Raw genomic sequence first — 25,803 nt, 5'->3', positions numbered from 1 at the left:
GAAAGCCAGAAACGTCAAAATCTAAAATGCATGTTTGTTTACATTATCTTCTCAATACATGGCGCCGTAACACAAAAAGTTGCGATTGATCGATTGACTAGAACTATGGAAAGCCAGAAACGTCAACATCTAAAATGCAATCCATGTTTGTTCAAATTATTTTCTCGATATTGCGCCGTATTACAAAGAGTTGCGATTGATCCAACCGGAATGGAAATTCATCGATTAATATCATAATTAAATATTGCGAAATAAATTGTATAGGCCTATTTAATATCATTCTTATGCCAGGTTTAATGGTCTTCTAGTACTTTCCAACGCTATTTGAACATAATACTTGCATTACATTTTATACATTTTTCAAGTTGTCAAAGTTATTGGGGGAATCTATGCCCCCCCCCTCCATATTTTCATTAGGAGGCGATCGATCATCTGTGCCCCCCCCCCCCCCCCTCCCGCCGTTCATGCGGAAATTCAGCAAAATTATCTAAAATTACGAAATAATGATGGGTTTTTAAAAAGTATATTCGTTGCCGGGGCCAGAGTGAATAAACAAACAAACAATAAAAAGACCCTACACCCACCCAACCCCCTTCGTTTGGCTGTGGAACATTCTGCTGATCGAGGCCCATGTACTGATAGTTGCCCATAATCCACTGTCATTGCCACTTTATGTTTTGAGCAAACATTTATTAATGTCCAAACGGACTTTGAGAATTATGTTTGTTCAATTGTCACGATGAAGGTTAAACTTCGAGACTATCATGACATTACGACATTGACCGTGCTTGACAAAAGCTATCCACAAATTGAGAGATGTATTGATAGTTGCCCATAGTCTCTTGACATTGCCACTGCAAATTTTAAGCATACATTTATAATGTTCAAACGGACTTTGAGAATTATGTTTGTTAAGTGTCGTGAAGAAGGTTATCACGTGATTTTTGCAATAAAATAAACATAAAACGTCGAGACTATCATGACATTACGACATTGACCGTGCTTGACAAAAGCTATCCACAAATTTGTGACGTTGCCATTGCTGTTTTCCTTAGACGACTTCTTGAGCTCTGAGAGAAACCATGGCACTGGATTATATTTCCATCAATGATGCTTCTCTTGTCAGCGGCGTCCTAAAGACATCGTTTCTGGCTCTTCTTTGCTATTTCCTCTATCAGTTCTTCAAAAATGGCAAACGGTACAATTACCCGCCAGGACCAACAGGTTTACCTTTTCTGGGCAGTGTTTTGAGTCTGATTTTTACTAAGAAATATCAACATGAGGTAGGTAATTTATATATATATATATATTTCTAAGTGGATATTTCAATTGATTTATTTTAGGCTTGATCGCCATGGCACGTGGCGTATAACGATTTCATCCTTCGTCAGACTGTGACCATTATAATTATGTCTATGTTGCGGCAAATTTACCCCCCCCCCCCCCCTTTGCCATGAACGGTATGAAGCACTGTCAGCCAACGGGCGATTGTGGTAAAACCATAGCTAAGCTGTAAATTACTTACAGGATGATTTTATTTCTAAGTCAAGTATGTATACGCATGCGTTTCTTTGTCTTACACTATTAAAAATGTTGGGCAACATACTGTCCACACAACAATTGGTTAAAACTTTATCAAATTCTTGGTACTTTTAAACCAATAATATGTGCTTTGGGTGAGAACTACACAGTATTGGTTGAAAACTACCCAGAGTTTGATTTAAAAAATTAACAAATTGTTGTGTGGACAGTATGTTGCCCAACATTTTAAGAGTGTACCGTAAATTCTACGGAGGAGTGTTAACTCTGCGGCACTTATTTATTCATGTCAATTTAGAGCTCCATTAAAATGGTACAGTTTGGCACCTTTCTGGTCCGAAAGGTGCAAAGCTCCAAGACCTGGGGGCCGTTTCATAAAGCTGTTCGTAAGTTAAGAGCGACTTTAAGAACGACTGGTGGTCCTTTCTTGTGGTAAATGATATTCACCACTAAATGTTCATTGGTTATCATTTAGCGAGTACGAAAGGTTCACCAGTCGTTCTTAAAGTCGCCCATAACTTATGAACAGGTTTATGAATAATCCACCAGGGGAGCGCCAAATAATACGGAGGCTTGGACTCCGACGGTAGCCCGATATCTTTGTTGCCCGAGGCACCGGTACATGTGGACGCTTTCAACGACTTCCCTCGAGTATCTTCAGGGAACGCCTGTTGCTGGCGCTCTCCCTTTCGTTTACTTTTCGGCCAAACTTGTTCTCTTTTAATGAAGTATTCGATGTTCGCTCTCCATCTCGAAGGCGGCAGTAGGGGCTTCTACGACGCACAACGAATTCAAGTAAACAGTAAACGTAATAAAATGCCAGTCAAATGACAATGAACAGCTGAGAGCTTTTTCGAAAATTTGTGACCCGGAAGAGCAGTTTCGTCCTTGTTTCGGAGCCGACGAAAAATTGCAAATACGTCGTTTGTCCAGATTCCAGGACGATGTTGCTGTTTTCATTCAGACTTCTTGGTTGTTTATTGTCATGAAAGGATTTTAAAATATGTATTATTTTTCCAAAAAAAACTTTCCAAGGTGGTGGCTCAGTGGACGAAGAAGTTTGGTAATGTCATTTGCATCAAGCTCTTCAACACTCGACTCGTAATTCTGAGTGATGAGCAGCTTATTCAAGAAGTGTTTGGTGGCCATCACGTGATCGATAGACCGGCAATGCCTGTCGTCAAAGAAGTCACCGGAAGGAAGTTTGCTGGTAAGAATTTACAAAATAAAACAAGATAGCTCATTCTAGCTCTCAATATTGTTGCTCCAAAGCTGAATAATGTCAAATGAAAGGCGTATTCTGATTGAGGACATCAGCCTACCAGGACCAAGACCACGCCCTCGTTGCATAAAAGCTATATGATTATGGTAACCTTGCCTTCCAATGGTAACTACCATGGTAACGCTAATCAACAGCCAATAAGAATTAAGGATTCCATGCAAGTTACCATTGCATGGCAAAGTTAACCTAATAGTAACTTTTATGCAACGGAGCCCAGGAAAGTAACTTTTTCCTTAAAAATGGTAGTCCATATTATCAAAAAACCTGTATGTTCTCGTGTTCTCATTAAATAGAAGCATTACATGTAATGAGAAAGCGGTGATTCTCATCGCCTCAAAGGCAACCACTGATGACACCACCCATCTCTTAATTTGTAGATCCATAGTTTAGTGGCCGTAAATAATTGTCTGAAGGGTTGTGTGTGTATTGCAGAATTGAACTTGATTAATCATTGAGAGTTTATTTCTATTTTCCAGTGTTTGGTGAACTGAATGCATAGACGCAAAAGACGCAAAGGTATTATATTTGGTTAAGCTTTTAAATTGTATATATCTTCCTTAGGTGTTGCCTTCGCTAATGGTGAAATATGGCAGGAACAGCGTCGCTTCTTTCTCTCTGCTTTCAAGAAACCTGAAGTAGGTGGGATCAGGTAAGATGATTTGCTCAAGACTTTCTTCCGTGATTTCCTTACTAGTGTGACGTTCGATAGGATGTCAAGAATATGGAGTTTTATCTCCAAAGACGCACATTCGGGCAACAGTTGCGCAACATTGTTAGCCGCGTTGCGATCGGTCGTGCAACACTATTGCATTATCGCACCCGGTTGCGAGACTGGTCTCTGTGGATCGCTAGCGCACGTGCGCAATGGTGCAAGACGTCTTGCCTCCAACCGACTAAATGCGTAGTCGTGCAAACTTTCGCATCAAGTCGTGGAACGTTCAACAATACTCGCAAGACGAGTGTTCGTATGATCCGATGCGAGTGAATTAAATGTTCAACGTTCAGATGCGACCAGTCACAGGCCCCTCAGGTTCGTGCGATCGCCAACGGCTGGGTGTTCTCGCAAGACACCAAGCGATCGGTCGTGGCAGGCAGTCGCAGGGGGTCAATTGTGAAAAAGGGCAGTGGTGGTCAACGTTCTTTGAATTGATACTCGCTGTGAAACATATCCGGATAACATAATATGCACAACAATGTCACACACCCTGAACAATCAGACAAATCCCGGGTTCTTAAGTATGCATAACTATATAACTCCGCTTAACAATATATATCAATAATTGTATATTGCAATTGAACATTCATATCAATATAATTTACGATCGATTGCAATTTGTTTTTTTATTAAACAGGTATGAGAATATCATCGAAGACCAGGCGATTCGCGTGTTGTCAGAGATTGAAAAGAGCAATGGGCAAATGTTCGAACCTAATCAATGGCTATATGCCTCCATTGGAAACATCATTCTCAAGATCGCAACCGGAGTTTCCTATGAGTACGACGATGATAAATTGCGTCGTATTTTGGTTCGCTCTAAGCGAATTTTTGATGCGATTGGCCCAGGCGGCCTTTTGAACGTAGTGCCCATCCTTGCAGCTATCCCGTCTCGGCCGAAGCAACTTCTCTCAGAAGGGTGGAGTGGGCTCTTTGACTATATGAGGGAGAGTATCGCAAGCCACAAGTCAGCAACTGGGTCACAAGGAGATGACTTCATCAAGAAGTATCTAACGATGTCTGGAAAGGTAGGAGAGGTATCTATGTATAACTTTTGATATTATAATTTTTGAATAAAAATGCTGAGGGCCACAGACTTGCCAAAGTTTAATGCCACTTGGTTCCAATTGGTCCCATGATGAACCGGTCGTCAGTTGGTTCAGATAGAACAATTAGGACCAACAAGTTCCTATAGGGACAATTTGGGAACGAAAGCCATTTATTAGTTTTCAATAATTCCCTTTGCGATACACTAATAATGGGACTTGTTTGACTTCGACTCGAACAACTGACTCTTAAAATCATATTTAAATATTAGTCCGAAATTTAAGTTGCAGTTACAAGACCACGATCTTGAAAAAAACCAAAAGAGCCGAAAAGGTTGCAGAGTGCTGAAGCTGAAATTGAAACTGAAGAGCTCCCAAATAGTTTTTTTTTGTATACAGGGAAGCTAAAATAAACTGTAATTAACCCGAAAATCAAAAGCAATTAGCTGAAATCAACTAAACATATGACCTCTCACACCCCTGGAATGTAAATACTAGTCGCGGGAAATGTTGCGTCCAGATTCCCAATCGAAACCAATAAAATCAGAAGGAAAGCAAATCGACTTTATTCCTGGGCTGATGCAGTCTACAAGTTTCCTGGAATACCGAAATGTACATGAGGCCTTTTAACCCCAAAACCGCCTGGGGGGAAGTGTTGATACAACCGGTATGCACTTCAGATGAGCACCCAAGTTAATGCCTTATATGCAAGGCTGACACTTGCACGAATTTTGGTCACGATTTTGTCGTGGCAAGTCATGCCATTTTGGGGCACGAACTGGGAGGCTCCCGCATTGATTTCGACTAGTTCACGACAAGTTCACGACGAGTTTACGAATATTTCATGAATGCGTGCCCATCAGTGTCCACATTGACACGACGAGTTCACGCATATGACTTACGCACTCCCCGCATTGACACGACGAGTTCACGCATATGGCTTACGCACTCCCCGCATTGACACGAGTTCACGCATATGGCTTACGCACTCCCCGCATTGACACGACGAGTTCACGCATATGGCTTACGCACTCCCCGCATTGGCACGACTAGTTTGAGCAATTCAGATGGTGTCGTGCCGACTTGGGCACGCCATATAAAAAGGGGTCCCCCAACCCCTGGTCATTTTTTTGATTGGCTGTGGAAGAGACAACATGCTAATGTCTGACACAATCATTGGAGCGAAAAGAAGATGCCTATACCTGGCTGCTGCTCTAGCCATTGTTGAAGAGCAGCAAAAAAAAAAAGGCTGGAAGAGGCAGAAGAGCAAGAAAAGGTAACCCCATCTCGAAGAAATCCACAAAGGAAAGTGTCGGTCAGGGAATGAATTCCCAGAAGACACGAGTTTGGACAGTATGACAGTCTACGGACCTGTTCCAAGAAATTGTTGAGAAGTTAATCCCTGCAAAGAAATAATATAGAGAAAAAGAAATTAAAAAAAAAGAAACGAAAAAAGAAAGGGGGAAGGAGAAATGAAAACGAATAATAAAAGATAAAAAATCCCCTTCACCCAAAACAAAATGGAAAAAAACCCGAAGAAATGGAAGTAAACGGAAAGAGAAATGAAAAGAGAGAGAAACGGAGAAAAGATAGAACAGATCGATTTTGTTTTTTGGGGGTGGATGAGGGATTTTTTTTGCGTTTCTTCAATACCACCCCCTTTTTTGTGTGTGTTTCTTTTTCTCTTATTCGTTTCTTTTTCGGTTTATTTTTTGTTTCCATTTTCTTGTCTTGTCTTTTTTTTTTTTTGGGGGGGGGGGAGTGGGGTAGGGGGTTTTGTTATTTTTTTCGTTGTCTTTTATTTTTTCGTTTCTGGAATTGCGAGCAGTGTCCAGGAAGCCCTATATATACCACTGGACCGACACGAGTGCCACTGTCGCGAAGTAGTCCTGAACTGCTCGTGCCGTGCGCAAACTATTCGTGAAGTGCGTAAACTATTCGTGAACTGCTCGAGCATCAATGTGTGTAGTGTAGTACGCTTGCCCGTGTCAGTGGGAAGGCACGGTCACGCTGCGACGCGCACCAATTCCTGAACATGTCGTGACCTACTCGTGAACTCGACGTGAGCTTTTCGTGAACCATTCGTGGCAGTTCGTGACAGTGGCATGGCGCGCACTGGCACGCATCCTCCATAATCGTCCAGACGAGTTCACGACCCGGTCGCAAAATTTTGTCCTGACCAATATTTTCAACATTCTCGTCCCGACATGGCTCGCAGTCACTACAGATTTACGCACACTTCACGCCAGTTTACGACTAGTTTGCGCACTGGCACGACTCGAGTCGTGCCACTGCGTGCCACGGAATCGTGCAAGTGTCAGCCTAGCTTTAGCGCGACATCCTGATTTATGGATCCTCCTGCTGAGTATCGTCGTAAAAATAGAAGTAATCAATAGACTATTACAGTACTAATATAATTTGGGTTTATCACACATGCTCTTAGTTCTTTAGTAGTACAGCCGTCTTATACTTTTCGGGCTGGGGGCATAGGACTAAATTATTTGATCTTCCATCAATTTTGATTATTTAAACCATAGGTGGATGGTAAGGGAAGTTTTGATGAAACCAACCTTCTTGAATCTTCAATCGAAATGCTGATTGGTGGGCTAGAAACATCGGCCACATCTCTTGAATGGATTCTCCACACACTGGCATCGCATCCGGAAGCGCAACGCCGAATTCGTCAAGAAATGGCCGAGGTCATCGGCAAGGACCGCTTTCCACAGTACTCCGACCACAACAGAATGCCCCAAACTATGGCCATCATTGCTGAATGCATGCGTTTCCGACCAGTGGCCCCTATTCCTTTCACTCACATCGCTAATGAGGATTTCAAGATCGGCGAGTACGACATCCCAAACGGCACACAGATCACGTTTAGCGTCTGGGATTTGGCAAGAAGTCCGATGCTCTGGGAAAAGCCGGAAGAGTTTAGACTGGACAGGTTCTTGACTAAAGATGGGAAGTTCAATAAGAAGCGAGAGCCATCTCATTTTGGAGTGGGTATGGAAATTAAATCCTTATTATGCCATGTATGCGGGAATCATTAAAACTGTTCTTTATAAGAGTCTCGTGATATTGAAACATCTGCAGTAATGAAATGCCGACTCTCGAAACCCTTTTCTGTAGGTTCCCGCGCATTTTTAAAAGCATTTCTGGAAATTATTAGAGTTCTCATACATTTTCTTTCAAACTGTTGCATGAAAGGCACTTTGCAATAAAGTTAACGTTGATCCTAACCAGGTCGGGCTTTTTTGGTTGGTCTGTGCTAGGGGCAGTATTCTCAGAGCCGTACTGTGGCAAAAGGAAGCAAGTTACAAAAGTTTCATTATTTGTATTATTATGTTGTAAATGAGCAGTCATTTACATAGGCGTCAATATTTAACAGTATATTTTACTCAATATCTTTCCATAGAACGATCATTTCTTCCCCAAATTCTGCCTGAACGTGCAATATACATGATATACGTAGGGTGCTTCAGATAACTCAAATATGACTGATGTGTCACTTGCTTCCTTTTGCCAAAGTTGGGCAGTATTGTCTTCTTTATTTAAATCATTGTTACAGCTGCACTAGGAGGAGACTTGATTCTGTTTTCATGCATTTCATTCATCTGTGTCTAGGTCGAAGAATTTGTCCAGGCGAGGTGTTGGCCAGGGCCGAGATCTTCTTGTTCACCACTTACATCGTGAGGCGCTTTAACCTCCGTCTGGCTGAAGGAACTCCAGAAAATCCGAAGTGCCTCGTGGGCCTTACTGTCAGACCAGAACCATACCAGATCCATGCTGAGAAGATCGAGTAATCTAACCGTCTATCCGTTTTGCTAAGGGCGGCAGTTTAGAGGAACGGGGGACATGTATTTGAAAGCCCCCCCCCCCCTTAACCGCCGCCACCACAAATGCCCCTACCTTACCTCCGCTCGTCCCCGAAATTCACGAGATCTCATGTCGAATCGTCATAATTAAGACAGTAAATACCTTCGCGTACAGATATTCTACGATGTGTCTGTTTTATTAGTCCCGCATTTTCATTTTATATTATTTTTACAGAATGGTGACAAAATCATAGAATTGCGGATCCAGTCGACATTTATTTATTCTTCTTATAATTTCATGCTATCAAAAAGAAGAAAAATTTAAATCAAAATTACGTTAAGTAAGAAGATGGCCATCCAAAACCAAAAAACTATTCAAATCATAATAAAATGTTTCGGTTAGCTGAACATTCAATTGGCTACACTTCTAAAACAATTTGTACTGTTTTCCATTGCCAGTGCCATTTGACAGGGGCAGCAACGTTTGCCACCTCCGCCTTAAATCAAAAGGGGCTCAAATATTTGTCCATAACCTTATTATTCTCTGATTTATCCAAAAGCCCTCGTTTTATTACAAAATAGCAAGTTTTTTTCAGTCATGTTTATATTTTCGTCATCCTTATGAAGTGGTGTTCAATAATGTAAAAGTTTCACTTTATCAAGTCTGCAGTACTGTAATATTATTTGGAATGATTCTGAAACAACAAAACTGGAACCTCTAAACATAATGTCATTGAAATCTTGTGAATATGCAGAAACACTCCGTTAGTTCGTTGAGAGATCAATCCTAGAGTTGCACTTCATGTTATCTTCTCGTAACCCTCAACATGCTAAATGTATATGGTATCTAAAAAAACCAAATAGCATCAGTATTCTATGGTATATTTTGTATTATTATTCAGAAAAATATATATCCAAATGTTTTTCGAAACGAATTCGTTCCGAGGAAATCAATAGTTTAACTATACAATAACCATTATAACATCATAGAACTAAGTTGAAAGGTTTATAAACTTGATAAAAGTATATGCAAAGTTGTTTCCTTTATTTCCTCTCGTAACGTTAAAATGGTTCTCCATTTGGTACTGTGCTGGAGTTTTTTGTACTTTATCCTTCTTCTTGTATAATCAATTTTGTCTAGTTAATCAATAGTCAATACAGTGTCTGTATGATATCTTCTGTCTATATTATCTTCTTATTATTAAATTTCTGTAAAGATCTCTTTGGTTTTCATATCTCTCTTGTCATTTAGTTACATTTTGTATATTGTTTTGATGGTGACTAGATCAATCTGAACAAAACTGAACAGAATATCAGTCCTTGATGAGCAGCAAGTGTAGTATAAGATGAAATTACCAGGATGAGGGCAATCATGATCTAATTAACGCTGCAAAATGCCATTGGGAGATGCATGCATGTAAACTTGTTTTCTAGTACTGCAATCTTTCCCCAAATGCCGAAATGATGAACATGAAGGAACAAAATATGTCATTAAATCATTATCAGATATTAATTGATTATTTGAGTGCAAAATGCACTCATAGATTGGAGCTCTTCCCACTTCCCCCTTCCCCCCGGAATGCCATCAAAATCGATGACTTCACAATGGAGTAAGAAGCACCGAAGCTGAATACCGCCATCTTCCTTTCAATATCAGTTCTCTTCTTCTGTGACGCTTCTGTAACTGGCAAGATAACGCCAAGGGCAGGAGTAATTAGATATTTGTATATTTATTTCTATTCATATCGAATTAGTTTAATGGTTTGGAGCGCAAGGTTGCCAGGTACAGGAACTGCAAAGTTCAGTTTTAAATAATTAATTATCAATAATTTAACCAAGGTTGTTTAAGAATTTAAACACTTGTTTAAACTGTTTAAACAACTATTGTGCGATTCACTTAGTTAACACCGTTGTTTAAATTATTTTTAACAGTGTAGCTTGTAATCGTTTATCAAGTTAGCCACTATCTAGTCGCTAGCTAGTTACTAGCTTGCAGAATGCTTAGATATCTGTAGGGGACAGACCATACCTCATCTCCTAATGGGTAAATGACCTCTTTTTTTGGTTGTCAGAAATTGTTTTTAGTGGACAGTATTTGTGTTAATAGCAGTCCGCTATTGACTCTTTTTTTCAGAAAAATGTTTAGCCTCCTTACGAATATTCACGCATTTTCTGGGTTTTTTTCCTCTGTCAAATGGATATGCTCGTTTCATGACTCTGTCATCTGTCCCTAGTGGCAAAACATTAACTTGAACTCGCTCGCCTTGCCCTCTCGCAAAATAAAGCGGTTTTCTAGATAATCAGCAATCAATAGTTGTCCATAAATATCTCGAGAACACTACCAGACTTGATTGATTGATTGATTGATTCATTCATTCATTCATTGAATGATTGAATGATTGAATGATTGATTGATTGATTGATTGATTGATTGATTGATTGATTGATTGATTGATGGATTGTTTGATTGATTGATTGATTGATTGATTGATTGATTGATTGATTGATTGATTGATTGATTGATTGATTGATTTATTGATTGATTGATTGATTGATTGATTGATTGATTGATTGATTGGTTGATTGATTGATTGATTAATTGATGATTGATTGATTCATTCTTTCATTCATTTGATTGGTTGATTGATTGTTTGATTTATTGATTGATATAACATGGCACTATACAGAGCAAAATGCATTCGATTTTTAGGCTTGTATCTAATTCACGTGATTCATATGCACGTTAATAATGTTATGTTTATATTCAAATATTCCTATCACGCATTAAGGAGTGAAGTCCAAAGGTAGACCTATAGATATGGCGCCAACCTGAGTGGAGCACGTGAACCCAATAAAAGCTAGCTCTATCAAATCTGCTTTCCAAAGGCCCCATCTTACAAAGAGTTGCCACAACTACAATATGGAAAGCAAGAAACGTCAAAATCTAAAATGCATGTTTGTTCAAATTATCTTCTCGATAATCTTGTTGCGATTGATCCAATCGACCTCAAATGATTGGCAATTCATCAGTGTCATAATTAAATATTGCGAAATAAATTGTATAGACCTGTTTAATATCATTTTTATGCCATGCAGGTTTAATGGTCTAGTGCTTTCCTATTCTATTTGAACATAATACTTGCATTACATTTTATACATTTTTCAAAATTATTGGGGGAATCGATGCCCCCTCCATATTTTCATTGGGAGGCGATCGCTCCTCTGTTCCCCCCCCCCCCCCGCCGTTCATTCGGAAATTCAGCAAAATGATAACGAAATAATGATGTGTTTTCAAAAGAATATTCGTTGCCGGGGTCAGAGTAAACAAAAAATACATAAAAAGACCCTACGCCCACCCCACCCCTTCGTTTGGCTGTGAAACATTCTGCTGATCGAGGCCCATGTATTGAGAGTTGCCCATCCACTACAAATTTTGAGCAAACAGTTATTAATGTTCAAACGGACTTTGAGAATTATGTTTGCTCAAGTGTCACGAAGAAGGTTATCACGTGATTTTAGCAATAAAATAAACATAAAATTTCGAGACTATTATGACATTACGACATTGACCGTGCTTGACAAAAGCTATCCACAAATTAAGAGATATATTGATAGTTGCCCATAATCCACTGCCATTGCCACTTCAGGTTTTGAGCAAACATTTATTAATGTTCAAACGGACTTTGAGAATTATGTTTGTTCAAGTGTCACAAAGAAGGTTATCACGTATTTTTAGTGAGTAGTAAACATAACATTTCGAGACTGTCATGACATTACGGCATTGACCGTGCTTGACAAAAGCTATATCCACAAATTTGTAACGTTGCCATTGTTGCTTTCCTTGGACGACTTCTTGAGTTCTGAGAGAAACCATGGCACTGGATTATATTTCCATCAATGATGCTTCTCTTGTCAGTGGCGTCCTCAAGACATCCTTTCTAGCCCTTCTTTGCTATTTTATCTATCAGTTCTTCAACAATGGCAAACGGTATAATTACCCGCCAGGTCCAACAGGTTTGCCTCTTCTTGGCAGTGTTTTGAGTCTGATTTTTACTAAGAAATATCAACATGAGGTAGGGCATTTCTTTATATTTCTAATTTCTAAGTGAATATTACAATTGATTTATTTTAGGCTTAGTAGCCATCACACGTGACGTATAACGATTTCATCCTTCGTCAGACTGTGATCATCACATGTCTATGTGGCGGCAAATTTACCCCCCCCCCCCCCTTACCATGAACGGTACAAAACACCGTGAGCCAACGGGCAATTGTGGTAAAACCATGGCTAAGCTGTAAATTACTTACAGGAAGATTTTTTTTTTCTAAGTCAAGTATGTATACGCATGCGTTTCTTTGTCTTACACTATTAAACATGTTGGGCAACATATTGTCCATACAACAATAATTGGTTAATGTTGTGTGGACAGTATGTTGCCCAACATTTCAAGAGTGTACCGTAAACTCTACGGAGGAGTGTTAACTCTGCGGCACTTATTTATTCATGTCAATATAACTCCATTAAAATGGTGCAGTTTGGCACCTTTCTGGTCCGAAAGGTGCAAAGCTCCAAGACCTGGGGGCCGTTTCATAAAGCTGTTCGTAAGTTAAGAACGACTGGTGGTCCATTCTTGTGGTAAATTGATATTCACCATTAAAATAATGTTCATTTGTGATTATTTAGCGCGTAAGAAAGGTTCACCGGTCGTTCTTAAAGTAGCTCTTAACTATTACGAACAGCTTTATGAATAACCCACCTAGCTAGGGAGCACCAAAAATAAGGAGGCTTGGACTCCGATGGTAGCCCGATGTCTTTGTTGCCCGAGGCACTGGTACCCATGGACGCTTTCAACGACTTTTCTCGAGTACCTTCAGGGCACGCTTGTTGCTGGCGCTCTCCCTTTCGTTCACTTTCTCGGCCATTGTCCTCTTTTAATGAAGTGTTAGAGGTTCGCTCTCCACCTCGAAGGCGGCAGTAGGGGATTCTACGTCGCACAACGAATTCAAGAAAACAGTAAACGTACACAGCACAAACTGTGGTGTTAACTGGTGTACATAGAAGACCACACCAGTCATTTTACACCGGTGTTAAATTGACAGTGTTAGTTTAACACCTATAGGTGTCATTACAACGCCTTTGGTGGTTACATTTACACTCTTTGGTGTCATGTTCAATCTCTAGTGTGTAATTATAACACCTCAGGGTGTGGTCCTTGTCATATGTTATCTCATGTTCATTTCACACACACACACACACACTCACATATTGAAACAATGATGTTGGCACTCCATACACACATTAACAACCAGACTGGCTGGACCTGAATTGTATATCATTTCTCAATCCGTGTCGTTATTTCAGTTTATCCTAGAGTCAAACTAACCCACATAACAGTCCTCTATAGACACCAACTGGTGTCAATTTTAACACCACAGTTTTTACAGTGTAATACAATGCCCGTCAAAAAATGACAATGAACAGCTGGGAGCTCTGTCGAAAATTAGTGAACCGGAAGAGCAGTTTCATCCTTGGTTTCTGAGCTGACGAAAAATTGCAAATGCGTCGTTTGTCCAGATCCCAGGACGAATTTACTGTTTTCATTCAGACTTCTTGGTTGTTTATTGTCATGAATGGATTTTGAAATATGTATTTTTCACTTTGTAAGTCGGGGCTCTGGTATTATTTTCCCCAAAAAACTGTCCAAGGTGGTGGCTCAGTGGACGAAGAAGTATGGTAACTTCATTAGCATCAAGCTCTTCAACACTCGTCTGGTAATACTGAGCGATGAGCAACTTATTCAAGAAGTGTTTGGTGGTCATCACGCTGTCGATAGACCGGCAATGCCTGTCGTCAAAGAAACCACTGGAAGGAAGTTTGCTGGTAAGAATTTACAAAATTAAAAAAGATAACTCATTCTGGCCCTCAATATTGATACTCTAAATCTGAATCATGTCATATGAAAGGCGTATTCTGATAGAGGACATATCAGCCAAAAAAGACCAGGACCAGGAAAGTAACTTGTTCCTTAAAAAGGGGTAGTCCATATTATCAGAACACCTGTATGTTCTCATGTTCTCATTAAATAGAAGCATTACATGTAATGAGAAAGCGGTGATTCTTTTCGCCTCAAAGGCAGCCACTGACACCACCCATCTCTTAATTTGTAGATCCATTGTTCAGTGGCCGTTAATTGTCTGAATGGTTGTGTGTGTATTGTAGAATTGAACTTGATTAATCATTGAGAGTTAATTTCTTTTTTTCCAGTGTTTGGTGAACTGAATGCATAGACGCAAAAGGGACGCAAAGGTATTATATTTGGTTAAGCTTTTAAATTGTATATAATATCTTCCTTAGGTGTTGCCTTCGCTAATGGTGAAATATGGCAGGAACAGCGTCGCTTCTTTCTCTCAGCTTTCAAGAAACCTGAAGTAGGTGGAATCAGGTAGGATGATTTGTGCAACGTTATTAGCCGCGTTGCGATCGGTCTATTGCATTATCGCACCCGGTCGCGACCCCCGAGACTGGTCTCTGTGGGTCGCTAGCGCACGTGCAAGACATCTTGCCTCCAACCGACTAAATGCGTAGTCGTGCCAACTTTCGCATCAAGTCGTGGAACGTTGAACAATACTCGCAAGACGAGTGTTCGTATGATCCGATGCGAGTGAATCGGTCGCGTTTTGATTTTGAACATGTTCAACGTTCAGATGCGACCAGTCACAGGCCTCTCAGGTTCGTGCGATCGCCAATTACGACTGGGTGTTCTCGCAAGACACCAAGCGATCGGTCGTGGCAGGCAGTCGCAAACTGGTCGGGGGTCAATTGTGAAAAAGGGCAGTGGTGGTCAACGTTTTTTTAATTGATACTCGATGTGAAACATATGCGGATAACATAATATGCGCAACAATGTCACACACCCTGAACAATCAGACAAATCCCGGGTTCTTAAGTATGCATAACTATATAACTCCGCTTAACAATATATAACAATAAATGTATATTGCAATTGAACATATTTCATATCAATATAATTTACGATCGATTGCAATTTGTTTTTTTATTAAACAGGTATGAGAATATCATCGAAGACCAGGCGATTCGCGTGTTGTCAGAGATTGAAAAGAGCAATGGGCAAATGTTCGAACCCTAATCAATGGCTATATGCCTCCATTGGAAACATCATCCTCAAGATCGCAACCGGAGTTTCCTATGAGTACGACGATGATAAATTGCGTCGTATTTTGGTTCGCTCTAAGCGAATTTTTGATGCGCTTGGCCCAGGCGGCCTCATCAACGTAGTGCCGATCCTTGCGGCTATCCCGTCTCGGTCGAAGCAACTTCTCACAGAAGGGTGGAGTGGGCTCTTTGACCATATGAGGGAGAGTGTCGCAAGCCACAGGTCTGCAACTGTGTCACAAGGAGATGACTTCATTAAGAAGTATCTAGAGATGTCTGGAAAGGTCGGAGAGGTATCTATGTATGACTTTTGATATTATAATTTTTGAATAAAAGTGCTGAGGGCCACAGACTTGCCGAAGTTCAATGCCACTTGGTTCCAATTGTTCCCATATGAACTGGTCGTCAGTTGGTTCAGATAGAACGATTAGGACCAACAAGTTCCTATAGGGACAATTTTAGAACGAAAACCATTTATCAATTTGCAATAATTTCCTATGCAATACACTAATAAGGGGACTTGTTTGATTTCAACTCGAGCAACTGTTGCGATACTGCAACAAATAACAATGAAAATTTAGTTTTAAATTTGATTTCCTTTTTTTATTACAGGAAATATATCAATCAATCAAAACAACAAAAAAACAAAACATCTTACATGCCTTGAAGAGTTAGATGTGCAATCAAAGGTTATGATAGTCCAAATAAAATCCAAGTCAGTTGGCGAAGATTCCTTTAATTAAATTTCACAATGATGACGCTGATGAAACTGATGTTGAAGCACGATGAATAATAAGAGTCATTGTAACGAGTTGAAATGTCCGTGGAGACGATGTTGATGATGATTAACAGTCAATTTCAGCAATCCATGGGTTGAAAAGCGTTCATTAAAACGGGTTGATGATCTCGATGAGAACTGAGAATTCCTCTCTTAAAGTAACTGTAAGCAGTTCATTGATGGCGTGCAAATAATTCCACAGAAGATAAATGTTGTATTCCAGGTGGAAATAAACTATGCTCTGACATAAAGTCTGGTGTGAAACTATGGGTTCTGATCTGATGTGATGAGATCCTTGAAGAAACTGCCAGCTTATATACAAATTATTCACTATTCTGGAAGCTTCTAGTATTGTCTACAAAAAGAACACTCTCCTTCTTTCTGGAGCAATCAAATTCTAGAAGACTCTTGAATGACCGGCCTCAGTGAAATTAACAATGTCAACAACATAGCTAATCCTATCGTCCATTTCCACTACCACTAGGAATCTCTATTGTGTTGCAGTCTATTATTGACTCTCTTTGTGCATAACACAAATTACTCTCATTGAATAGACATGCCTAACAAAGCTTTACTGCATGAGACATTCTGGAATATTCTTAATCATTCTATGCTATGAATATCCTTAAAGAGGAAAATAACTAAATAAATGAATATAATTGCTTTAACAATTTTTCTTATATATAACACAACTGACTTATAAAATGATATTTGAATATTAGTCCGAAATTTAAGTTGCAGTTTCGAGACCACGAATTTGAAAAACCAATAAAAGAGCTGAGAGGCCGATATTGAAAGAGTTTCCATAGTTTTTGTATACAGGGAAGCTGAAATAAGGTGTAATTAACCTGAAAATCAAAAGCAAAATTAGCTGAAATCAGTAAAAAAAAAAAATTAAAAAAATCCGAGCTCTTACACCCCTGGATGTTAAATACCAGTCGCGGGAAATGGTGAGTCGAGACTCCCAGTCGAAACCAATAAAATCAGCGGGAATGCATATCGACTTTATTCCCGGGATGATATGCAATCTAAGTTTCCTGGAATACCGAACTGTACATGAGGCATTTCAATCTTAAAACTGCCGGGGGTTGAAACAAGCCCCCAGCCCCCTCGACCCTTTTCGCATTCCACTGCGCAAAAACTTCCCAACGCACCGCTCGCTGACTTTTTACTTTGCTCATCTTTTGAGACCAAATTTACGATACGGTTGCGAAATTATATTACGTACGTGTACAAAGTCAATGTAAATTGTGCTTTCTCATCGTATTCATAAATATTTGATTATGTTTAGTTTCATTAGATGAAATTCATTGACTTTTGCATAAACATGCTTCAAAACGTTCTGCAATAAATTTGGTGCAAAATCAAAGAAAAACAATTAAACGTTAAAAACCAAAGACAAATTTCATAAAACAATAAAATAAATAGGAAATTGATTTCCAAATCAGACTTTTCTTTATTTTTAATTGTTAGGAATGGTATAAAGAATATTTAGAACAAAAATTAGCCATCTAGGAGCTTTTTAAATGAATTAAGAGCAAAACGTATGATAAACGCAAAATTTTAGCATAATTCATTAAAAAACTTAATTTGGAAAAGAGCCTTGTAGATTACATTGCGCAGTGATCATGTCAATTTTCACAGCGTTCCCGCGATCGGCAGCCGAGATCTCGGGGGGGGGGGGGGGGGAATGGGATTGATTCACCGCCCCCCCCCCCCCCCCCGGGCCAGCTACCCCCCTCCAAAAAAAAAACCTGATAAATAGACTATTATAGTATTCATATTATTTGGATTTATCATACATGTCTTACATACATGTCTTAGGTATTTAGTAATACAGCCGTTTTATATTCTTGGGGCTGAGGCATATGTGACTATTATCTGATCTTTCATCAATTTTTATTATTTAAACCATAGGTGGAGGGTAAGGGAAGTTTTGATGAAACCAACCTTCTTGAATCTTCCCTCGAAATGCTGATTGGTGGGCTAGAAACATCGGCCACATCTCTTGAATGGATTCTCCACACACTGGCATCGCATCCTGAAGCGCAACGTCGAATTCGTCAAGAAATGGCCGAAGTAATCGGCAAGGACCGCTTTCCACAGTACTCCGACCACAACAGAATGCCCCAAACCATGGCGATCATTGCTGAATGCATGCGTTTCCGACCAGTTGCACCTTTCCCTCTCTCTCACGTCGCTGTAGAGGATTTCAAGATCGGCGAGTACGACATCCCAAACGGCACACAGATCACGTTTAGCGTCTGGGATTTGGCAAGAAGTCCGATGCTCTGGGAAAAGCCGGAAGAGTTTAGACTGGACAGGTTCTTGACTAAAGATGGGAAGTTCAATAAGAAGCGAGAGCCATCTCATTTTGGAGTGGGTATGGAAATTAAATCCTTATTATGCCATGTATGCGGGAATCATTAAAAGAGTCTCGTGATATCGAAACATCTGCAGTAATGAAATCCCGACTCTCGAAACCCTTTTCTGTAGGTTCCCGCGCATTTTTAAAAGCATTTCTTGAAAATATTAGAGTTCTCATACATTTCCATTCAAACTGTTGCATGAAATGCACTTTGCAATAAAGTTAACGTTGATCCTAACCAGGTCGGGCTTTTTTGGTTGTTCTGTGCTAGGGGCAGTATTCTTAGAGCCGTACTGTGGCAAAAGGGAGCAAGTAACAAAAGTATCATTATTAATTTTGTATTATTATGTTGTAAATGAGCAGTCATTTCCATAGGCGTCAATATTTAACAACATATTTTACTCAATATCTTTTCATAGAACGATCATTTCTTCCCCAAATTCTGCCTGAACGTGCAATATACATGTACGTAGGGTGCTTCAAAAACAATAATAACTCAAATTTGACTAATGTGTCACTTGCTTCCTTTTGCCAAAGTTGGGCAGTATTGTCTTCTTTATTTAAAAATCATTGTTACAGCCGAACTACGAGGAGACTTGATTCTGTTTTCATGCATTTCATTCATCTTCTGTTTTCACTTGTCATCCGTCTCTTTTTCGGGATGTACCATTAATGTGTCCCAGACGTGTCGTAACCTAGGGGTCATGTTAGATTGTGGAATGTCTATGTCAAATCAAATAACCAACATTTGTGGGTCTGTAAGGTATCAACTCCGTAATATTGGGTTCATCAGAAAATATTTGTCAAAATCTGCTACTGAAAAATTGGTTCAGGCTCTGATTTCTTCACGACTTGATTTCGGGAATGCCTTACTGTACAATTTACCCAACACCCAGTTGTCTAAACTCCAAAAGCTCCAGAACGCTGCAGCATGCATGGTCACCCTATCCAAAAAAACATGTTCACATCACACCCATTCTGAAATCTCTTCATTGGTTAAAGGTCAACGATCGCATCATCTTCAAAATCCTTCTCCTTGTATTCCACGCAATTAATGGCTCTGCTCCACAGTACAATATTAATCTATAATCAGCAAATACACTCCAGTCAGGTCTCTACGTTCATGATCCAACTCTGGTTCCCTATATAGTTATTCCTAAATCCGTTTAGACATGGGGGCTCCGGGCTTTTGCTCACGCTGGCCCTATTCTCTGGAATCATCTTCCCCTGACAATCCGTGAATGCACGTCCATTGACACATTTAAACGTTACCTTAAGACTCGTCTATTCAATGCCTCTTACTCTTAATTGTTCCTGAATCTATTACTATTATATTTGTACTTTTTCTCTTTCGTTCTTTCTCTCTTCTTTCACTGCGCCTTGGACACTTTGCCGAGTGGATTTGGCGCATTCCAAATCACATATATTATTATTATTATTATCTGTGTCTAGGTCGAAGAATTTGTCCAGGCGAGGTGTTGGCCAGGGCCGAGATCTTCTTGTTCACCACTTACATCGTGAGGCGCTTTAAACTCCGTCTGGCTGAAGGAACTCCAGAAAATCCAAAGTGCCTTGTGGGCCTTACTGTCCGACCAGAACCATACCACATTCATGCTGAGAAGATCGAGTAATCTAACCGTCTATCCGTTTTTCTAAGGGCGGCAGTTTAGAGGAACGGGGGACATGTATTTGAAAGCCCCCCCCCCCCCTCTTACCGCCGCCACCACGAATGCCCCTCCCTTACCTCCACTCGTCCCCATAATTCACGAGATCTCATGTCGAATCGTCATAATTAAGTAAATACTTTCGCGTACAGATATTCTACGATGTGTCTGTGTCCCACATTTTCATTTTATGCTATTTTTACAGAATGGTGAAAAAAATCATAGAATTTCGGATCCAGCCGACATTCTTTTATTCTTGTTATTCTTTCATGTTGCCAAAAAGAAGACAAATTGAAATCCAAATTACGTTCAGTAAGAAGATGGCCATTCACAACCAGAAAACTATTCAAATCATAATAAAATGTTTCGGGTAGCTGAACATTCAATTGGCTATACTTGTAAAACAATTTGTACTGTTTTACATTGCCAGTACCATTTGACAGGGGCAGCAAAGTTTGCCACCTCCGCCATAAATCGAAAGGTGCTCAGATATTTGTCCATAACCTTATTATTCTCGGATGTACATAAAAATATCAAAAAGCCCTTGTTTTATTACAAATATCAAGTTTTTTTTAATCATGTTTATATTTTCGTAATCCTTATGAGTTTTATGCCAAAAATTGGTGTACTGTATTGTAAAAGTTTCACCTTATCAAGTCTGCAGCATTTTATTTGGAATGATTCTGAAACATCAAAACTGGAACCTTTAAACATAATTAATGTCATTAAAAATATTGTGAATCTGCATATACACTCTCCGTTAGTCCGTTGAGAGATCAATCCTAGAGTTACACTTTATGTTATCTTCTCGTAACCCTCAACATGCTCAATGTATATGGTATCTAAAAAACAAATAACGTCAGTATTCTATGGTACATTTCGTATTATTATTCCTAAAAATATATATATCCAAATGTTTTTCGAAACGAATTCGTTGCGAGGAAATTAATAGTTTAACTATACAATAACCATTATAACATCATAGAACTACGATGTGTTTAAGATCGCATGCTCAATCTGTAATGAGGATCATAAGTCAGAAAAAATTGGAACCAGTGGGATTCGAACCTGCCATCTACTGCTTTCCGGGCGGCGACTTAACCACCAGGCTATTCTGGTTCACGGCTAAATCACGATGAACTGGAATTCAAATACCCTCAATCCTCTTCTTTCTGACTGATTAATATGCAAATGCAGTCCGCCGTGGACAATAGATAGTAAATAAAGAGGCTTTAATACAGGAAAATATAATTTGTTAAAAAAAATCGACATTACTCTTATGTGTTTAAGATCGCATGCTCGATCTGTAATGAAAATCATAAGTCAGAAAAAATTGGAACCAGTGGGATTCGAACCTGCCATCTACTGCTTTCCTCCTATTAGAGCCTCTTTATTTACTATCATAGAACTAAGTTAAAAGATTTATAACCTTGATAAAAGTATATGCAAAGTAGTTTCGCTTACTTTCCCTCGTAATGGTAAATGGTGCCCATTTTGGTATTGTGATGGAGTTGTTGTACTTTGTATAAATATGATTTTTTTTTCTTCTTGTATAATCAATTTCGTCTAGTTAATCAATAGTCAATACAGTGTCTGTATATCTTCTGTCTATATTATCTTCTTATTATTAAATTTCTGTAAAGATCTCTTTGGTTTTCATATCTCTCTTGTCATTTAGATACATTTCATGTATTGTTTTTATGGTGACTAGATCAATCTGAAAAATACTGGGCAGAAAATCAGTCCTTGCTGAACAGCAAGCAGTATACTAACGATGAAATTGTCAGGATGAAGACAGTCATGATTTAATTTGCAATGAAAAATTTCATCGGGAGATGCATGTAAACTTGTTACATTATATTTTATGTCTTATTTTACTGCAAACTTTCCCCAAAGGCTGAAATGATGAACATGAAGGGGGGAAAATATGTCATTTAAATTTGAGTGTGAAATGCGCTCATGGACGTCTTCCCACAATTATTTTGGAAATCAAAGACCGTATCTTTCAAAACTACATGTTGTAAGAGTCACAGTTGAAGCTTATTCATGGTTGCCATAAGTAAATACTTTAGGATAAGGGTTATTGTTAAACGCCTTTCATACAGCTCAGAGGATGGATGTTGATTTGCAAGAAATGTATCAGATCTGCAAGAAATGTATAGATACCATTCATTTCACTGTATCCACAGACGGCTTTATGTTTCACATTATTTTCGCATTTTTACTCATGAAGTGTAGATTTTCTTTCTAAATACATAAAATATGGACGATTAAAAATTAAAATGATTATACCATGTGAGTAAAAAAATGACACCTCACAAATCTACAATTTAAGGAATAAATTTGTCACGAACACGTAATTATTAAATATGACCTGAAACAGTATATTCTCCCAATTAATTTGATACCATATTTATGTGGTATGTGTTAACGCTTGGATGATAAGGAGGTATTCTTTGCAGTGATGTAAATTTGTATTTGCACCAAACCATGGATCCTAGTCCATGGACATGACTGCAATGAATGAATCCAGATATCAATGATGTCATATAATCCTACAATGGTTGCATTAAAATCCATTTCAAAACACCCTTTCAGTAATTTACATGATAATGTTAGCATCAAATCTCACGTTAATTTCATTGAAAATGGATTATCAAATATGTTTGCTAACTCGTGTGGGATTATTGATATCTTCTTGATTCATTCATTGCAGTCACGCTTTACTTTGGCGCAAATCAAAATTTACATCACTGCAAAGAATTCCTACTGATTATTCGAGAGTGAAGACATTGCCATAAATATGGTATCAAATTATTTAAAAGAAGATAGTCTTTTCAGCCATCTATATAAATTATGCGTTCATGACATATTTCTTCCTTAAATTGGGGATTTGTGAGGTGTCAATGTTTACTCGCACAGTAGTTGGAAGCACCTTTTATGTCTATTCGTTGTTCTTACTATTGTCTTGTCAAATATGACATTGTTCTGGTCCGAAAGACCACAAATACTAGAATAAAAACATCTAAGACTAAAATAAGAGTTGCAACTATCTGTCACGTTCATCATCTAGTCATTTTTATTGGTTTCTTATAACATTGCAAACATAGCGCTTATCAACCAAAAGACATTATATCAACTTTGTAAGCGCACAATTAGAACAAAATGTCCAATGAGGATGAATTACATGTATAGCTTCATATAAACTAAAAAACCCTGGAGCGAATTCAGAGTTTGTATAGAATTTCTTTAGACATGCTACACGCAGTCATGTTGGGTAAATATTTACCCAACATAACCTATCTAAGGAATCCTATGCAAATTTTCAGTTTATCATATTTTTATCCTGTTTGAATATTTTCTTATAAATAGAAACATATATGTATTTACACCTCCCATATTTTGTTACAATAACTGATATAATGAAAAATATATACACTCTTATATAAAATTATGTTGAGCAACATTCTGTCCACACAACAATTGGTTCAAACTTTATCCAATTCTGGGTAGTTTTAAACCAATAATGTACAGTATTTGATGAAAACTACTCAGAGTTTGATAATTTTTTAACCAATTGTTGTGCGGACAGTATGTTGCCAATTTTTTTAAGAGTGTACCTATACACTACTGACATTAAGAACACTGAAATCAGATATCATAATCATAATCTCCGGGTCGTGTGGTCCAGTGGTTAGAGCATTGGACTCATAATCGCAAGGTTGTGAGTTCGAATCCCTACTCTGCCATTGTCTTCACTTTTATAAAAAGGCCCGAGAGTAATATCTGTCGTCTATAAGGTCAGTCACTATGACTAATTAACCTAGACAATGTTTCGTAGATAATTGGTTATATACCAGCTTGGCGTTTACCAGCAAAACGCTGTTCTGCCGAGTTCCTACGGGAGTTACCAGAAACAGTGTCATAATGTACGAATGATTAGACCGCGTATGGTACATTAATTACATTAATTAGGATCGAAGCATTTATAAGCATACAATGAAAATTATGAAGGAAGGAGTTGACGAAATTGATTGCACCATTGGACTCGAGACATGCAGGCGTAGTGCCAAGGTATCCATCTGGGGGGGGGCAAAAATCAAGAAACAAAGTTGAGTTCGACTATTCTTAAATGAAAAATATAGGACTATACTATAGGGTTAAAACGCCAGTGTGGTAGCTATTCACAGATGTGGAATATGAAAACAGGACTGAGATGTTCACTACGGTAATCACAAAAGAGTTACTATAAATACGATTACATATTTTGCATTGTAAATATAAATTCAATAGAGCGACGACAACAACACAAACAACATCTGCAGAGTGTAATGCAACAACTGGAATAATATTAAATCGTTTTGTAATCAACTTATAAGACTATATTCGATTACCAACAACCGCGGCGTTACATATTTGAGAGAGAGACATAATATGGAAAGGGACAGGAACGTGAGAGGTTTCCATGACATTTGCTCCGGCGACAATTGCTCCGCTGTAAATTCCACAAATTAACTGCACCCCGACCTGGATTTAACACTATGTCCTATCCTAAACCTTACCCTTAACCTAACATAAAAGATAAAACTCAACCTTAGCCCTAACCCCACTAGCGTACCTAAGGAGGCCGGGGCAGGTGGCAGACTGCCCCCCTGACGTGTCACAACTCATGCAGGGGACGTATCCCTGCCCCCTCCCCCTGACGAGTCACAACTGATCCAGGGAAAGTGTAATGTAAAAATGCAATGATTGGTTGAAGACCTTTTTTTTTTTTTTTTTTTTTTTGCTTGTCAATTTTTTTTTTGTGGTAAGAAATCCTGTATTTGTGGTTGAAGACCCTTTTTTTTTGTTGCTTGTCAAATTTTTTCGCGGACGAAATATCCTCCAAAAAATTTGCCCCCCTTTTGGAAAATCCTAGGTACGCCAGTGCCTAACCCTCTATCCTAGACGAAATAAAGCCAGGGGCGATTGTCGTGTCACCCGTAAGAGACCCCCAAAAATCGGAAAAGTGAGATTTCGAATTTGATATATCTATGAATATTTTTTTGTATTTTCGAGCGAGTCGCGTACGTGACAGAAAATGTTATTTCGCATTTAAAAAATAAATCCACGCATTAATAACAGTACATATAGTATTAATCATTTTGATGATCAAAAAAATATATAGTTTCTGCCTTGAAAAGTGTGGGGATGATTCTACATATGCCATCACATCCTCTCCGAAAAGTGAAGGATGTATCCCCCATCCCCCCGGGATTTAACGTTAAGCCAGTGGTTCAGCGTATCCTCAAAGTCCCCCCCCCCCCTTCTCCCCAGGCCTGTCAAAACCGTTCCGCTGCCCTGCTAGCCTTTTAGAAGAATAAAAAAATATGAAACAAAAATTAAGTCAGAAATGAGCATGGGGAGCGTGATCAAACCCGGT

General features: G+C 38.9%; 2 protein-coding genes across 2 annotated transcripts; both read left to right on the top strand.

The window, feature by feature from the left end:
- The first annotated feature begins 784 nt into the window (after positions 1-784).
- On the top strand, positions 785-9,630 carry LOC129281383 (cytochrome P450 2J5-like). Its single transcript, XM_064113318.1, has 6 exons — positions 785-1,283; positions 2,575-2,749; positions 3,383-3,470; positions 4,174-4,564; positions 7,120-7,585; positions 8,207-9,630. Exons 1-6 carry the CDS (start codon positions 1,083-1,085, stop codon positions 8,383-8,385), a joined length of 1,500 nt encoding a protein of 499 aa, XP_063969388.1. The 5' UTR covers positions 785-1,082; the 3' UTR covers positions 8,386-9,630.
- A 2,539-nt stretch (positions 9,631-12,169) lies between these two features.
- On the top strand, positions 12,170-22,038 carry LOC129281553 (farnesoate epoxidase-like). Its single transcript, XM_064113412.1, has 5 exons — positions 12,170-12,470; positions 14,104-14,278; positions 15,464-15,864; positions 18,267-18,732; positions 20,170-22,038. The coding sequence occupies exons 1-5, from the start codon at positions 12,270-12,272 to the stop codon at positions 20,346-20,348; spliced, it is 1,422 nt and encodes a 473-aa protein (XP_063969482.1). The 5' UTR covers positions 12,170-12,269; the 3' UTR covers positions 20,349-22,038.
- The last annotated feature ends 3,765 nt before the right edge of the window (positions 22,039-25,803 follow it).

The sequence above is a fragment of the Lytechinus pictus genome, chromosome 18 (assembly GCF_037042905.1).
Source record: "Lytechinus pictus isolate F3 Inbred chromosome 18, Lp3.0, whole genome shotgun sequence".
Lineage (NCBI taxonomy): Eukaryota > Metazoa > Echinodermata > Echinoidea > Temnopleuroida > Toxopneustidae > Lytechinus > Lytechinus pictus.
Note: the sequence above shows the minus strand (reverse complement) of the source record. Positions and strands in the feature narration are given on the sequence as shown.